General features: G+C 33.5%; 2 protein-coding genes across 2 annotated transcripts; one reads left to right on the forward strand and one right to left on the reverse strand.

The window, feature by feature from the left end:
- Positions 1-705: 705 nt before the first annotated feature.
- Positions 706-2,397, reverse strand: LOC141695314 (uncharacterized). The gene has a single exon (XM_074499570.1). The coding sequence runs from the start codon at positions 2,395-2,397 to the stop codon at positions 706-708; it is 1,692 nt and encodes a 563-aa protein (XP_074355671.1).
- A 6,735-nt stretch (positions 2,398-9,132) lies between these two features.
- Positions 9,133-12,375, forward strand: LOC141696942 (plant UBX domain-containing protein 4-like). Its single transcript, XM_074501102.1, has 4 exons — positions 9,133-9,639; positions 10,900-11,185; positions 11,627-11,722; positions 11,820-12,375. Exons 1-4 carry the CDS (start codon positions 9,188-9,190, stop codon positions 12,198-12,200), a joined length of 1,215 nt encoding a protein of 404 aa, XP_074357203.1. The 5' UTR covers positions 9,133-9,187; the 3' UTR covers positions 12,201-12,375.
- The last annotated feature ends 6,402 nt before the right edge of the window (positions 12,376-18,777 follow it).

An 18,777-nucleotide genomic window follows, 5' to 3' on the forward strand; every position in this document is an offset into this window, starting at 1 on the left:
CATACCTAAATCATGCATTGTCCTCAATGAATTCAAATGAGAGAAAAATGATAAAGTAAAAGGACGAGAATACCTGATAAGGGCATGACAGAGGAACACAATTACCTATAACACACACACATTCACTCACACACATAGTTACTCCCCCATACCTACACTTTACTATGGGAGACACATACATAAAATTATTTATTAACCAATACCAGAACGTGGGAAAACTACCTTCGTAACACAATTAACACACATGTGAAACTCACCCATAAGAAGAATATTATCCACTAGAGAGATAAGATCATGCATCAAAATAAAACTCATAGCACTAACATTATTCATGGACCAATTAGACGCTTCTTTATGTTGTTTTAGCAAATTAATGGCTTGAAATTCTTGGTTATGAACTTTTCTACTAGAAATAAGAACATGATGAGTTTTATTATTAACTACCAAAGACTGTTCAAGAGTGGAAAATAAAAGAATACGATCGAGTGTGGGTGGATCACCAACAGAAGTCTTAACAACGATCTTAAGATAAAAATAACTATCCTCAAGTTGGGTTTCATGATTAGAACAAATGGCATTCAATTCCTCTAACATCTCATCACAAGTGAAATTCTTATACAACTCATGTAATTCTCTATTGTTCTCATACTCACACGAAACATCTTCCTCAAGAAGAGACTCAACTGCACTATCCTCAAGATTCGACTAAGACACAACCTTATCTACCAAGTTAACTCCTACAGGTTGTTCAAAAATCTCATTAGGTTGATTTCCTACATTAAAGATATTCAGATCTATCGACATGTTTCCAAATGTGAGTTTCATCGAACCATTTCTACAGTTAATCAAAGCATTAGAGGTGGCAAGAAAAGGCCTTCCTAAAATGATGGGGATTTGATTTTTGAGATTTTTGACTCGTTCGGTTTCTAGAACAACGAAATCAGCGGGGAAGACAAAATTACCAATTTTTATCAAAACATCTTCAATTATACCCTTAGGAGTTTTAACAGAACGATCAGCTAATTGAAGAGTAATACTGGTCTTTTTAAGTTCACCTAAGCCCAAGGCTTGATAGACTGATAATGGAAGAAGATTCACACTAGCTCCCAAATCAAGTAAAGCTTTATCAATGAAGGTATTTCCTATGACACAAGAGATGGTAGGACAACTAGGATCCTTATACTTCACAGAAATTTGATTTGACAAGATAGAACTAACATGAGAGGTCAGGAAAGCTTTCTTAGGAACATGAGTGGTTCTTTTATGAGTACACAAATCTTTTAGACACTTAGCATAAGAGGGAACTTGTTGAATTGCATCTAAAAGAGGAATATTGATCTTGACTTGCTTAAAAACTTCCAAAATCGTATCTAGCTGAGCAGATTGTTTGTTTGAGATAAGTCTTTGAGGAAACGAAGCTTTTGGCTTAAAGACTTTTTCACTAGACGCATCAGAGTGGGGTTTTGAAGGTGGTTCTTTGGATGGTGATGACTCATTAGATTCAGAATTTTCAGGATTTGGATTGGGAGGTTGTTGAAGACTATGATTCAAGAGTATAGGATTTGGTTTAGATGTTAGTTTATCTTCCTGATGAGTATTAATACCAGCATGATTGTTGAATTGATTTCCAGACCTTAGAGAGATGACAGAGTTCACAGTTTCATGAGACTGTTGGTTTTGATGAAATTTAGGATTAGCCTCGGGTTGACCAGGGAAACGATTTTTCTCTCTCTCACTGATTGTGTTTTCCAATTGACTAACTTGGACATCTAGCTTAGATATGGTTTGTGTGTTTGAATTTAGCAACTGCCTATCTTGGGTCATAGCTTGCATGAAAGATTGTTGAGATTTAAGTAAAGCCTCCATATTTTTTTCAATGGAATTCAATTTCTTATCAGATTCACTAAAACCAGGAGGATTTAAGGGGACTGAGTTAGGATAATGACCAAGATTTTGAGTTGGGTATGGACCAGGATTGGGCTTTTGAAAAGCAGGTTGAGAATTTTGATTAAACTGATTGTATTGACCTTGGTTCCATGAGAAATTTGGGCGATTCTTCCAACCAGGATTGTATGTGGGTGCATATGGATCATTCCTAACTCTAGGTTGAAACATAGCATTGACTTGTTCACTTTCAGGGCAATTGTCTATTACATGATTAGGAGAACTACAATTTGCACAGATAGAAAATTGAGAAGACACCTTGTTGGTTTCTAAGGCTTCTAGACGTTTAGTGAGTGTAGCTAACTTAGCTTCGGTTGTAATAGAAATACCAACTACGTGTAAGCCCTTAGATCTTTCAGGTTCCGGATTAAGTTCCCTAGTTGACTCCCACAACATTGTTTTTTCAGCTATCTCCTCAAAAAATTGCCAAGCTTCTTCCTCATTTTTATCCATAAATTTACCTTGGCACATAGACTCTAACAAAGCAGTGGTTTGACTGTCTAAGGCTTCATAAATAATTTTACAAAGTCTCCATTTTTCTATACCATGTTGAGGACACTTAGACAAATTTTTTTTAAATCCATCAAAATACTTCCAACAAGACTTATTTCGATTTTGTTGAAATCGGTTAATTTCATTCCTAAGTCTGTTTGCCTTATGGTTTGGAAAATATTTTTTTAAGAAAGATAGACACAAATCCATCCCACGTGGAAATAGAATTAACGGGTAGACTATACAACCATTGTTTAGCCTCTTCTTTTAAAACAAAATTAATAAGTCTGAGCCTAATGGAGTCTGAGCTAAGTTGTTGGAGTTTTTGTAAAGCACAAACTTCCTCAAATTCTCGAATGAAAAGATATGGATCCTCTCCCTCTACCCTAGAAAACCTAGGTAACATGCTAATGTGGTGATGTTTAATTTCAAAATTATTCGCTGTTACTTCAGGTAGGACTATGCACGAGGGTTCATCGGAACGAGCGGGATAACAACGGTCTTTGAGTGAGTCAACCATGATTACAGGTGAAATTTCTACTTCTTTTTTCGACTCAATTTTAGTGGGTGAAGAAAAGTTAGTGGGTGAAGAAAAGTCGAGTTGCCTTACTACTTTAGGAGATGAAAGGTTAGAGTGTCTTATTAATCTAGATGAATGGTCTCGAACCCAATTACTTTGCATATAAGAAAAGTAATCACGTAGCAGACAAAAGCTATAAGTAAACACCCAAAAAAATTGGAAAATCAAAAAGAAAATCTTAGATCTGTGGGTAATCCTAAAAATAATCTAGACAGCTCCTAACTTTTGGACCACCAAAAAGTCTATAAATCTAGATTTATTCAAACCGATTGGCCAGGTAAGCGGGGGCACTTCCTTGTAAACAAGGCGCTGAATTAGAGAACCGCTAGCCTAGTCACCAATCCAAATTGGCCAGGTAAGTGATACACTTGCCTTGTCACCAAAAGTTCGAATAATTCCAAATTTACTTCCTTTTTTAGGTACCTTCCTAATTGAGCTCGAAATCCTAAGGGCCAATGTCTACTTAATTTTATTAAGGTGGGTGAATGCAAGATGAAGGAATTAGTGATTCGTGGGCCAAGAAAAGGGTGATGAAATCCCTCACCTTATCTTGTAATGGGGTGGCGCCCTTAAGATTGATTAGATGATGCATCGCACAAAGAACAAGATAATAAACACTTATGGATGCACTACACTACGTGTATTATTCTAAATAGTACGTACCTCTTTTCTCCAGCAATCACCACAATTGTATAAGATGGAAAGCAATAAATACAAAAAGAAAATCTAGATGATGTGATCCTACGTGAGAGAATGAATGATGCAACAAATTGGTTATTAACAATTAACTAATATTTTTGGATTTTTCAAATATTTATTTTTTTGGATTTTTTAATAATAAAAGTGAGAAAAAAAATAGAGAGGTGATACGGAACACCGAAAAGCGCTTTCAAAAATTCCAAAAGAGACGGCGAGGCCTCCTAGCGATCTTCTTGTCCAAACTTTCCTCCGCTTCACGATTCCCAAAAAAACAAAGTGAAAGAAAAACTAGTCCGAAGAATTAAATATCAAAGAGTGAAAATTAACAATAGTCCCCGGCAACGGCGCCAAAAACTTGATGTGTAAAATAACTGCAAGTGCACAGCGGTTAATTGTAGCAAATACAGGTCGATCCACAGAGACTATGAATTTTCAAAACCCTAACAATTTAAATCAGGCGAACTGGATAATAAGATTTGAGAGGAGTTTGAATTAACCTAATTTGCAAATAGATCAAATAATATGGAAAACTTAGGAATCCGAATATGTTAATCAATCACAATTAATATCAACTCGCCCTAAAATCAATTCTCTTTTCTTCACAAATAAATTTTAATTAACGAGACAAACATATACTATGAAACTTGTTATCTAACAATAACCCATCAAAACTTCATAGAGCAAGCATAGGCTATGAAAAATAAATCCAGTAACAATAATATATCAAAATCACTTTGTCAATTAAACAATTAAGCACCAAGAAAAATCATGAGAATCAAATAATAGGAACGGGAAGATATCAAAGCAATTAAATTAACTTCATCTTCATCCTAGGGAACAAATTTAGCTACACATGATAAAAGATGAACAAAACAAATAACTAATTGGGTGTCTTGGTTGTTGGAATATTGAATGTGTAAAATACAAGAGGGGAGACCCATATATATAGGGAAAATATGAGGGTTGGGTTCTTGGAATACAAGTAGAATTCTTAAAGTAAATTCTTCTTCTTCTCCAATAAGAATTCTATTTATCTTCCAATTCCCTTGACTTCTAGAATAGTCCACCTCCTTGCTTTTTTTGCACCTTTTCCAACTCAAATTCTGATTTTATTTATTTTCCTACAAAACAAAGTAAAACAATTTATTTATTAATAAAATCACGAAAATGGACATAAAATAGGTATTAATAATATGCAATAATATGGACCTATCATTGGGCTTAATAGCAAGAGTCATAGCTTGTACATAAATCGTTTGACTTCACGATTCAACCACGTGATCAACAATCCACTCTATAAATCTTATTCACACCATCAAAATAAGACAAAAAACAAAGCTTGCGATAATGGATAACCAAACAGCCCCTAACAATCACCCCCACACCGAACTAATCAACACATTCACTACCATCACTTCATCTTCTTTAACTTTCAATTCATAATAATACGGGTGATCAGCCCGTACCGACCTCCATCCGGTTTTTAAGGTACCAATGGCATAATTTCAGCCTTAAACTGGACTAGCCCCGCTAGCCTCTTAACATGATTGGACTAGTCCCACTAGTCTCTTACGTCTGAATCCAATCCATCAGGAATTCGTTTGGAAAACCTTGTGTTGGAAAAAAAAGGTTTTACTAAATTCATTTTATCATTACCAAGAATATGAAATCATTCAGACTCTTTCAAGTCGAAACTCATTCTTAAGTTCAAATTTCAAGTATTCAAAAAATAAGGAAATGAATCAAGGATAAGCAAAGTTCAATTCTAGGGATCTTGATCAAATGATAACAAGGTACTCAAGTTAGGGAATCAAAACCGTTTCAAGGATCAATAGGGCATAAGGTAAACAAAGGAGTAAATGATAATTATCCAAGGGGTTCGTTAAGGTTCTTATAGGGTTTACAATAGTTCATGGTATTAACAAGTAATCGGGATAAGAAAAGGTTATCAAAGGGTTTGAACAATAATCTTATCAATAACAAGTTCACAAGAACAATGATATGGTATCTCAAGAATCAATAACAGGGGTACATTACTATAAAAGTTCAATACTCTACATGGCATGAACAATATCCTCTTTATAACCATTTACATAAGTAGAGTTACTTGCCTGAATTTGTTTTCCTGTTTCACAAAGGTTGAACTACTGCCACCTAGTATACCTTTCCCTTTCCTAGCCTGAATGCCCTCACGCTCCGAATCTACAATCCAAAAACCAAAACCTTAATTAGATTCCCACTTGACGTTCCTAGAACGCTTAACATTTCCCTTAATCGCAATACCCTAAGAGTATTTATATACTCAATTATAATCACACAACATGTTTATACCATAACTCGTATACTTTAACCATATAGACTTCGAATCACACATTACGATGCAAATACGACATATAGAATTTAATCCTTGCATTTTTAACTCTATACTTGAGTTATCATGTCAATTATATACCCTTGTAACTAGACGACTTAATCCTTCCTTTTTCAATACTTAATTCGAACCAAAACAATCAAACAAATCATATATCTCTTAGGAATTACACATGCATTCACTTATCATCAAATCAATCACTTTTATATCCATATTCCATTCGACTATAACCAAAAAACACAACCCAAGAATCAAACATTATCATACAAGCATCACAATTGCATAAAAACTTGGAATCAATTCACTACTCATTCCTTTAAATCATCTTTTAGCCTAAACGCTTACATGCAAAACTTTATCTTGACATGCACCTACTAGAACCAAATCAAAATCGCATTTATAGTGCATTTAAACACATAAATCAACTTTAATCCCTTAAGGGCAAGCAATAACACCCGAAATTTCCAATAATCAGGACATGCATGCATCATTTGGAGTTCTTAAACCACATCTTAATCTACTTATTCAAGAATCTCTACAATCAATCAACAACAAATCATTTACATCATAAAAATCAACTTAATAATCAAGAACAACTCGGTTTTCAAGCAAAATAACACATGCAACTTTTATTTCGATTCTTTAAATCATCACCTAATCAAATTTCTCAATTACTTCTAAGAATATACATTAACAAGTCATTTTCATCAAACAATCAAATTTAGTTTCTCAAAATCAAGGACCCATTCGGGTTTTTAGGAAATCAACACATGCAAACATTGTTCCAAATCCTTGAATCACTATTTATTCTAATTTTTCAATATTATCCTAGAATAAACATCCACAACCACTTAAATCAACAAAATCAACTTAATCTTCTTAAAATCAAAAGTCGTTCGGCTTTTTGAAGAAACATCACATGCAAACATCGAAAATAATTTTTATGATTAGTAGAGTTCAGTTTACACATCATGACTCACCACCGGTTCACCGGAGTTCATCACCGGTGGCGGTGGTTCTACGGTGGTGCCCCCATTCGGGGGTTTTCAAACCATAAAAACCTCCGATTTCTCTATCGAACAACAACAAGTATCATATGCAACAACAATTCATCACAAATCAAGAAAATCAAAGTCAAAACTTGCAAGAAGACCTCGAACCAAGGTTCTCGGCTCAACATCACACATAAACATACACGCACACACGCATGCAAACACCTACACACACATGCATAATATTTAAAGCCCATATATGGATTAAGAATGAAGTTTTATGGAAGAATCCATAGAAATTAAGTGAAGAAGAGAGGTGTACCGAGAGGAAGAGAGAGAGAGAGAGAGAGAGAGAGAGAGAGAGAGAGAGAGAGAGAGAGAGAGAGACTTCGAGAGTGAGAGAGAAAGAGAGAGAAATGAGAGAATGTGAAAGATGAGAGAGTGAGGCCGGGTGAAGAGAAAGAAAAAGGGGGAGGAAAGGGGTATATATATTAGCTTGGAAGGGTAGTATGGTCATTGTACCATACTTTTAAATTTCTTTTTCTCTTTTCTCTTATTTTAATCTAAAAATGGATTTATTCAAGAAATAGCTCTCTCAGAAGAGATGAGAATGGAACGATATAAATTTTAGAGCATAGATCTCGAAATTAGCTTTCCAACCATATTTTCAGAATAATTTTTGAGCGAACGGTTGATTAAATACGGATTTTACAAGATTAGCTGAAAATAGCATTTTAACTCCTTAAAATCATTTTAAAATGCAAGATCACGAAATAAATCCGTCTATCATTTTTAAAAAGTCTCTAGGACTATTTTGAAGATAACAAAATAAATTTCATGCCTTGACCATTCTCGAATAATTTTATAAAAATGTATAAAGGTTCAATAAATCTTATTTTAATCCGAATAAATCCCTTATATCCATTTAAAATCAAGAAATCACGTAATCATGCATACAGGCAAACAAACACATATATATATCCACACATCACAACTCATAATTGACCTTACAATTTCCCCTTCTTATTATTATTTCTCTTTTTCGCGTATCGGGTCACGTTCTGCCTAACGGCCCGACGCTCAGCGTTTCATTTACGCTTCACAATCAATTATCTTTACTAACCGACACATCACTAGAACATAATTCTCACTTAATCATTCCTTTTCACGCATATTTCACATTTAAACACTTTAATCCCTTTTTAAGACGAGTTTCGTTCTACCTGACGGCCCGACAACACAGCTTAACCCCTTAACTGACTCTTTAAATTGGAAGACATCTATCTACGCTCCCAGATACTATTATAAAATAAAGACAATTAATCATCACTTAGTCACATAATTTATAATCACACCACTGAAATCATATTTTATTTACTTAATTACGTCGCGAATTCCCAGTCGTTACAATTACTTAATTCATAATCATTAGATATTTATGATTAAATTTACAAAAATCGTTAGATTTAATTATAAAAATTATTATATAAGGGATGTAAAGTTCGATTCAGAGACTCAAATTCCGATATTCAAATCCTAAAATACCAACTGAATTAAGAAACAAAACACTCAACTTACAATCAACATTTCCATCCTAAAAAGCCCAACTGCTTCGAGAAACGACAACCCAACTCAATTCCAATATTAAAATCCTAAAAACATCCACTTATTCACAAACTGAAACAACGAACTTAAATCCGATATTCCAATCATATTACAAAAATCAAGAAACCCAAAAAAACTCAACTAACCTAGAATCAAGAATTCAGATCATACAAACAGAAATATCATCATAAACCCAATTCACTAGATACAAAAAAAAAATATCGGAGTGAATTAAAATTTGTCAAATTTTAATTGAATAAATTTTTCAATAAAAAGTTAATAAAAATATCATCTCGAAAAAAGAAATTCAACAGAAAAATATGATTTGATTGAATTCGATATGGCACCCAATTTAGAGCCCAATAGAACTAGTTGGGCTTAATAGCAAGAGTCACAGCTTGTACACAAATCGTTTCACTTCACGATTCAACCACGTGATCAACAATCCACTCTATAAATCTTATTCACACCCTCAAAATAAGACAAAAAAGAAAGCTTGCGATAATGGAGAACCAAACAGCCCCTAACAATCACCCCCACGCCGATCTCATCAACACATTCACTACCATCACTTCATCTTCTCCACAAGAAGCTCTCTTTTTCCTCGAAAGTCACAACTTCGATCTCGACGCCGCCGTTTCCACTTTCTTCGAAACCTCCTCCGCCGCTGCCGTCGCCGCCGCCGATGACGCTGCAAATCCCGTCGCTGCCGAGCGATCTGAGTCTCTGTCTCCAGAATCGACGCCGTCGAGGTCTAGATCGCCGTCGCCGCAGCTGCCGATGCGTCCGCAATCTGATCGTGTTTATAATCTCCGGTCGAGGAGACAGGGGAGTGATAAGGCCTCCGGGAGTCGTGGCGGGAGAATTCATTCGTTTGCTGATCTTAATAAGAAGGATGGAGATGATTCTGATAGCGATGAGCAGCCTCAAGAGTACTACACTGGTGGCGAGAAAAGGTAATTTACGAACCCTAGGTAATTTTCGAGATATTTTGAGTTGCGTTCTTTGGAGATTTTTTTTAGCGTAGAAGGCATGATATATTGTTCGCAATTGGTCTCTCCAGCAGATGAGCCTGTTTATATATTTATATATTTATAGGTGTGTTGTATCAGCAGTAAATGTAATGTATGTCTACTTTCCGTAACTAGCCTGTGTGTTGATCAATTAGCATCGCCTGTGTGTTGATCAATTAGCGATGCTATGACTTATGAGCAGAACAATAGCTTCGCGAATCTACTACTATGTCCAAGTTTGCTAATTTTATGAGTATGAGTAATTTTACATGAGTGTAATTTGTAAATGTGATGCTTGAATCTGGTTTCTTTTTTTTTTTGTTCTCTTTTGTGCTAGCATTAGAATAAGTAACAGTTAAATCCATTGGCATGGACTCCTCGACCTCTAATTTTGTGATTTATTGACTACAAATTGTGGTATACTATACTAAGTATTGAACCAAAATTGAATTACGGGTGATGTTACTTGCGATAAGTTAGTCTTGTGTTATTTATCATGTTTGTAAGAAAGAAAAATATTAGAATAGTTTATTCTTAAATCACAGGTGACCTATAAGTTTCAAGTACATTCCCATCAGTCAAAGTTGAAACCTCCATTGGTTTGTTCAGTTGGCAGCTTAAGTTCTAAATTGACAATTTAATGTTAGTTTGACATATTTCAAGTAGATGAGTTTTGTACCAAGATTTGATCAGAGCTTAATACGTTACGTTAGGCCTTGTTGATGTTCCCATCTATTGCACCATTAGTTGATTAGAAGTTGAATCAATAATAATTATTTTTAAAATGCAAATTAGACTACTAGTAATTATTTGTGAAATATAAAGAACGCATATCGGTATTTCTATAAAACAATATGTCGGATTGTTTTATACATATCTTCACTAAGTATCAGACTACATGTGGTGAAAAACAGAAAAAGAAATGATAAGGTCGGAAATCAAGCCAAATATATTAGCTTTATTTCATGTGTAATAGCAATTAGCTGGATATTATGGCCTAGTGCAGAAATTTTAATATCCACAGACACCTAAACCCTTGAATTCCTTATTACTACAGAGGAGAAAAGTACTAGCTAGGCTCAATCCTGCCGATTTTTCAGATTTAATTATGGTTTTTCAAGTCACTGCGTAGTGTTGTTTCATAGTCATAAGCAAGTTGTTTTTTAACCGAGATAATATGCTGATGCTTGTCAACAATTGCAGTGGAATGCTTGTGCAGGATCCATCAAAAGGCAATGATGTAGATGCTTTATTCAATCAAGCTAGGCAGGCAGGAGGTGTGGAAAGACATGTGGATCACCTTCAGCCATCTTCAAGTTCAAGAAATTTTACCGGAACAGCAAGACTCCTAACTGGAGAAACAGTTTCAAATGCTCCTTCACATCCTGAAACTGTCACACACACTATCACTGTTTGGACAAATGGGTTCACCATAGATGACGGTCCCTTGCGGAGGATGGATGATCCAGAAAATGCATCTTTCTTAGAGGTACTGCATGTTACTATAGTTTACAAGCAGTCATAATTGCAACTCAGTATTAGCCTTGTACTTCAAGTGTGTTTCGAACGGTGAATGAATTTATTTGCTAGGTTCTCGGTTAGCTTGCTCATAGATATTCCTCTATATATATTTATATAACATGTCCCTATGGTGTGCATTCAAATTAGTCCCACAAGTAATAAGAGATTTGACTCTGGAGAAGTATGAAGTTATATTAAGACATCGTATATGGTTTAATTTTGGACCCCTTAAACCATTTGTATGTGAGATGGCTATAAGGCTTTTGATTTTTGTGGGTTGCTGGGTTTATTAATTTTATATGTCTTGAGATTTTTTTTTTTACTATTAGGTACTGATTAGTAATTACGCATTGATTGTTGTATATCTAATAAAGTTCTGACAAGAAGTGTTTATAACATTGCAATGCAGAGTATCAGGAAGTCCGAGTGTCCACGAGAGCTTGCGCCAGCTGATAGTAGGACTGTTGTCCATGTTAATCTCATGAGAAAAGAACAAGAGTGCCCTGTGCGTTATTTGCATCTCTTTTGAATTCATTACTTTCTACACATTCTTCCTGGAACTTGTTCGTTCTTATCACCTCCATATTTTTTCTTGTATGTAGGTACCAAAGAAGCGCCCCAACTCTTTTCAGGGCCAGGGTAGAACATTAGGCAGCAACAATGATGTAGTACCACCAGTAGAGCCAACTGTTGTAAGCAATTTGCAGAGTGCCCCACCACCATCGATGGGCTTAGTTGTGGATCAGGCATTACCTTCTACCTCAATTCAGCTAAGGTTGGCAGATGGCACACGCATGGTGTCACGTTTTAATTTCCATCATACAGTTAGAGATATCCGTGGCTTCATTGATGCATCTAGGCCTGCTGCGCCAAGAAGCTATCATCTGCAGACTGTTGGGTTCCCTCCAAAACAACTCACTAATCAGGACCAGACAATAGAAGAGGCTGGCTTAGCCAATTCCGTTGTCATCCAGAAGCTCTAGAAATCTTGGTTACTCTTTTGGTAAAGAAACTTATTTAGTACTTCTGCATATTGTGAAGATTCTATACTAAATTTAATCTCTGTTCGACACTTTCTTTTTAATTATTATTATACTCTTTAGCTTCTCATTAGCTATGTTATAATTGTTATTAACTTTGGGCTTATTATTTTAACAATGCTTCAGTCTTTGGTAATTTTCCTCAAACAAATATACCTAGATAGTATATCCATGGTGCAGTTGTTGAGTTCTTGTGTACTCTATATTGGTTGAGCTTTTACCTTTCCTATGGTAAAAATAAATAAATTCCTAGACATAAAGTGATGGGTTCTTCTCATCGTTGCAAAGTGATGGGTTCATCTCATCGTTGTAACTTTGCACCCAAAAGGGACCGATTATAGAATAATATAAGATACATTAAATTTTATTAATTCACAAAAAAAATTGGCTTTGTCATTTTGCCAAATAAATTTTAAAATTTATTAAGTTATTTTTTTCATTTTTTTATTGTTATCCACCGAATCTAAAGAACTTTCAAACCATACAAAGAAAGAGAAAGAACATTCGAAGTTATTAGTTTTGCCGGCAAGTAGGAACATTTGAAATTTGAATACGTAGGTATTGTACTTATATTATTATATATAAGGGTTTCTGGTCACATGGCTTCTAAGTTTTAAAATTATAATTGATTTAATTTTTGCGCATAATGTCACTATTAAACTAAGTTTACAACTTTTTAAAATATTAAATATAAATATCATTTTGAATAAAACTATGAATTATGCCATGCTTTACGGCGGTTTTATAAACGTGCTTTTAAATAAAATATAAAATATATTAAAATAATATTATGATTTTTTTTTTGAATTTTCGATTTTGTATTTAGTTATTCTGAAATTCTGAATAAATTAAAATTCCAAAAAAACACCCTCTAATTAAACATGTTTCTTACTTAGGCGCTAGGCGCTCTTTTCATGAAATTATATTTAAGAGACCGAAGTATCATAGGTCACCCATCACTTAATGAACAATGTACAAAACAAAGTTATTGCTCTTATCCGGAGAAAATTATCTTCAAAAATTATTTTTCAGCCTAAATTTAACTCAGGAAAGGGATGACGACTTTGAAAAAGAACCATCATTTTTTTCTAAAACTCTTCTGTGATTTTCTTACAATCGAAACTCTTGATTCTGACCAAGTGTCTAGTAAAGTGCGCTTTACACCAACCTTATAAATATCATGTTTTAACATCCTACTACCGTCATTCATCAAGTCGAATACAGTAAAATCTCGATAAATTAATACCATTGGTAGCATGAAAATTATTAATTAATCAAAATATTAATATATCGATAAACTAATAATTTATTAATTTTTCGATATATTAATAATTTATTAATTTATCGAGATATATTATTTAAAATTTTATAACATATACAATTCTCAGAATAATAATTTGTTTTCATCTATTGAATACTTAAAATAACATTAAGAAATATTTATGAATTTAAGTAAATTGTTGGATGATAAACAAATTATTAACAGTGTCTTGGGAAATAAAAAAGAAGATTAAAATGATAATACACAGTTGGAGGCACTCTCACGAAAAGATGTCATTAAAGCAACGATCACATTACGTAATTTTCTCTTGCAATATAAATATAGTACGCCAGAACTCCATAATGCATTAAGAAAGATTCAAGATGAAGTATAAGGCGACATCAATTTTAAAAAGAAGCAGGTTACTATTGAGGCTTACTATAAAAGTGCATCCTAGAAATCTATAATTTTGATGTAATATGCAATTATTAATTTATATATTATATGAGACTTATACGCATTAATAAAAAAATATTATCTTATAAATTTAGCGAAATATTAATTTAGCACAAAGGACCCGACTCGGAGTTATAATAAATTATTAATTTAACAAGGTTATTAATTTATGGAGGTTTTACAATAACATGCGTGTTATTTGCATGTTTATGATCATATTAAATAACAAATATTAGAATAGACTTAAAAACCGAGTAATAATCTTAATTTACCGAGCAAAATTACCGTAAAATGAACCAGAGACCAAACCCCTTGAAATTGCAAGTCGAAACACAAATCACAAAGTACAAACATTAGTACATTTACAACTTTAGTACAATAAAAAATAATCATAAAATTAAGAATTAAATTTAATAACTATAAATGTATACTTACACATAGAAATATACATAAAAAGCTGGAAGAAGAAGGCTCACCATTATTGCAGCTGCTCTCGATATGTGTAAACTATTCTCCAATAATAAACCCCTCATTTTATAATTCAATATTTTGATGTATTTATTCATAAAAAAATTTATAATTGTTTTTAATTTATTATGCAATTTTAATTTTTTTTAATTGAAGAGAAAGTGTAGAACAATATTAAAATAGATCTTTTCACTTTCCCTCTATTTATAAATTTTTGAAAGGTAATTCAAGTTTTTTTGACTTGAAAAGAAAGTTTAAAAAAATATTAATAAATAATTTTTTTATTTTTCTGTATTATCAAATCTCCTATCTTTTATATAATTATCAAATCTTTATAAGGTAACTGAAGAGAATTTTTCAGATAATAATAAGAGGGTAATTAATATTAAGTTATTAAGTTGAGTTTTAAAAAAGAAAGTGAAGAAAGTTTTGTCCGAGTATAGAGAGTATCAAGATGGTAATTGAATTTTAAGAAGAAAGTGTAAAAAGTTTAGAAGAATATAAGGTAAATTTTAGTTTTTAATTAAAATTAAGGAGAAAATTCAAAAAATAGGATGATATGGTCTAAGAGACGTCACATAAACGTTCTCGTTTTATAGTTTATATAATTATATTGATGATACCATTAATTTCTAATTTAATGTCAACAAATTCTAGTAAAAAAGTTTCAAAGTTAAATTTGAAGCACAAAAAAATCTATACAAATTATATAAATAATTTTATTAATTTAGAAGTATCAAATTAATTAATGAATTAATAATTACTCCCTCCGTCCCTCCCAAATATTTATATTTGAGCTGGGTACAGAATTTAAGAAAAATGATAAAGTAATGTAGCAAAATTTAAAAAGTGAGTAAAGTAGTGAGACCGATTAATATTATATGTATAAAGTGGGTATAGTGTAGAGAAGTAGTGGATGTAGTTATTTTAAAAAATTATAAAAAAATTATTGGTATAGAGGAAGTTAGATCAAATCAAAGGAGAATATTGGTATCTCGGTATGGGGGATTCATGACAGTGAAAAAAAAATGCAAAAACCACAACCACAAATAAACTTGAAAAGAAACCAATAGTCAATCAAGTTATCAAGACACCAACCAAGAAAATTAAAACTAGGTGTAAACAAGAGCAACAACTATGTCTTTGTTGCAGATACCCCTAAAAAGCAGTTTCAAAGATGTGGCTCAATAAATCACATAACTCACCTTTGTAAAAAGGCTGTTAGTGAGCCAAAGTTGGGAGTCTGCAAATATAATGAAGCATTGGCTGAAGATCCCCATTCATTCTGTGATAAATTTGATTGCATTCCTTGCAATATGAAAGTGATGACAAGTTGTCATAAACTGGGAGTAGACCTCAAAGAAGTTAATTTTGGATCTATAACTAAAAAGGAAAACACAAATCAATCTATAAACACTGTTCTTTTTTAATCATCAAATTCTACTTCTCCAACTTTTGTGAAAAGGAAAAAAGTACCCAATACTCCTTCGGTAGCTAAACACACTTATCCTCATTGTGTTCAGGGCAAAATGAAAAGAGTCATATGGATCATTGATAGTGGATGCTCCAGACATATAACTGGTGATAAGGCCCTGCTATCATAATTTGAGGAGATGGCTCGCCCATTGGTGACTTTTGGAGACAACATCAAACGATTCACAATGGGATATGTCAAGCTGGTTTCTGGAAATGCTGTCATAAAAGATGTAGCACTGATTGCTGGACTTGAAGTTAATCTTCTAAGAGTCAGCCAATTTACTGACAAAAGATTCAAGCTAAATTTTGAAAAAGAAGACTGCTCAATTATTAGCAAAAATACTGGTGAAACTGCTCTTAAAGGAGTTAGAAAAGAAAGCTTGTTTGTTGCAGACCTAAGTTCAGCAAACAAGGAAGGAATTTGTTGCTTCTATACCAAGGCATTTATTTAGCAAAGCAAGTTGTGGCATAAGAAACCCTCTCACCTGAATTATAAAGCAATTAATGTCTTGGTGAAAAAGGCAAAATGAAGTTTGTGAGACTCGTCAGAAAGGCAAAATGAAGAGGTCTAGTCACCAGAGCAAAACTGTGAATTTCATAAGTGCACCTTTGCAACTTATTCACATGGACCTGTTTGGACCAGTTAATGTCTTATCTATTTCTAGGAAGAAATATGCACTGGTGATGGTGGATGACTACTCAAGGTATACATGGGTAGAGTTTATGCATTCAACGGATGAAACTCCACACATCATTATTGATCACATAAAGAAAGTTGAAAAGCAGGCTGAAGAGCAAAACTGTATAAAAAGATTGAGAAGTGATAATGGAAAAATGCAGCATTGAGTGAATTCTGCAAAGACAGAGGCATTGTTTAAGAATTTTCAGATGCAAGAACACCTCAACAAAATGGTGTTGTTCATAGGAAAAATAGAACTCTAGTTGAAGCTACCTGAACAATGCTGCAAGATGCCAATCTGCCAACAAGTTTTTGGGAAGAAGTTGTGAATACTGCATGCTATACTTAAAACAAATATTTGATCAACAAAAAGCATAGAAAAATACATTACTCAATTCTATAAAATAAAGTCTACTATGAAGCATCTGCTTGCGTTTGGAAGCAAGTGTTTTGTACTAAAAGATAACTCTGAATATGTGGGAAAATTTGACTCTAAGGTTTTTGAAGCAATTTTTCTGGGATATTCATTGGAGAGAACTACCTATAGAGTTTATGTGCTTGAACATAAGAAAATTATGGAGAGCAAAGATGTGACTTTTGATGATGACAAGTGTCCAGGCTTGGAATGCCTTGATGAAAATGAAGCTGAAATTTTGAAGTTTGAAAATCTCAATATTGACAGTGATTTTGAGGATGATGCTGAAATCAACACATAAAATAGAATGGATCAATAAATAACTGAGCAAGTGATCCATGAAAATGAAAAATCTAATCAAGAAAGAATTTTATCTGAGTTTGATGGCGCAAACTCAGGGGGAGAAGAAGATGGTGGTTCTGCAAGTCATGCCAATGGTGAGAGCAATTCTAGTCAAAAAGATCACATCAGAAAATGGGATAGAAGTCACACTAGAGATGCAATAATTGGTAATCCCAATGCTCGAGTAAGAACTAGAAGTGCTACTGCAAATGAATGTTTACATGCATGTTTTATGTCTCAAGTTGAGCCAAAGAAAAATAAAGAGGCCTTGCTTGATCATGACTGGATAACTGCCATACAGGAAGAATTAAATTAGTTTGAGAGAAATAAAGTTTGGGAATTGGTTCATGCACCAAGAAATAGAAGCATTATTGGAACAAAATGGGTGTATATGAACAAGATGGATGAAAATGGAATTGTGACAAGGAACAAAACAAGACTGGTTGCTAAAGGCTACTCACAAGAAGAAGAATTTGACGATGATGAAACTTTTGCTCCAATTACAAGACTTGAAATAATATAAATCTTCCTTGCATTTGTTGCACATTCAAACTTTAAGGTGTATCAAATGGATATGAAGAGTGCATTCCTCAATGGTGAATTGGAAGAGGAGATCTATATGTAACAACAACCTGGTTTTGAAGATCCAGAATTTCCAGACTTTGTTTATAAATTGTTGAAAGCTCTATATGGCTTAAAGCAAGCACCTAGAGTATGGTATGACACACTATCAGAATTCTTGATCAAACATGGATTTACTAGAGGAACTATTGATAAGACTCTATTCTACAAGAAGCATGGTGATGATATTATCCTAGTTCAAATTTATGTGGATGATATCATTTTTGGTTCTACTAATGAAAGTTATGTCAAAGATTTTCAAGACTCATGCAGAGTGAATATGAGATGAGCATGATGGGAGAGCTCAATTACTTCCTTGGATTTCAAGTTAGTCAAAGAACTGATGGCGTCTTCATTAGTCAAACCAAATATGTTAAAGATTTATTAAAGAAGTTTGGAATGGTTGACTGCTCACCTGCATCTACACCAATGTCTACAGCTACTAAGTTGGATGAAGATAAGAAAGGAAAAAGTATTGACATGTATGGATATAGAGGAATGATTGGATCTTTAGTATACTTCACTGCTAGACCAGATATTATGTTTGCAACATGTCTGTGTATTAGATTTCAAGAAAATCCCAAAGAATCACATATGATGGCAGTAAAGAGAATTTTTAGATATTTGAAGGGAACAACAAACTTGGGATTATGGTATCCTAAGAGAACTGGTTTTGAAGCTGTTGGATACACAACGGATTTTGTTGGATGCAAGGTTGACAGGAAGAGTACAAGTGGAAATTGTCAATTTCTTGGATAAAGACTTGTATCATGGTATAGTAAAAAACAACAATCTGTGTCAA

Source organism: Apium graveolens, chromosome 11 (assembly GCF_009905375.1).
Source record: "Apium graveolens cultivar Ventura chromosome 11, ASM990537v1, whole genome shotgun sequence".
Taxonomy (NCBI): Eukaryota; Viridiplantae; Streptophyta; class Magnoliopsida; order Apiales; family Apiaceae; genus Apium; species Apium graveolens.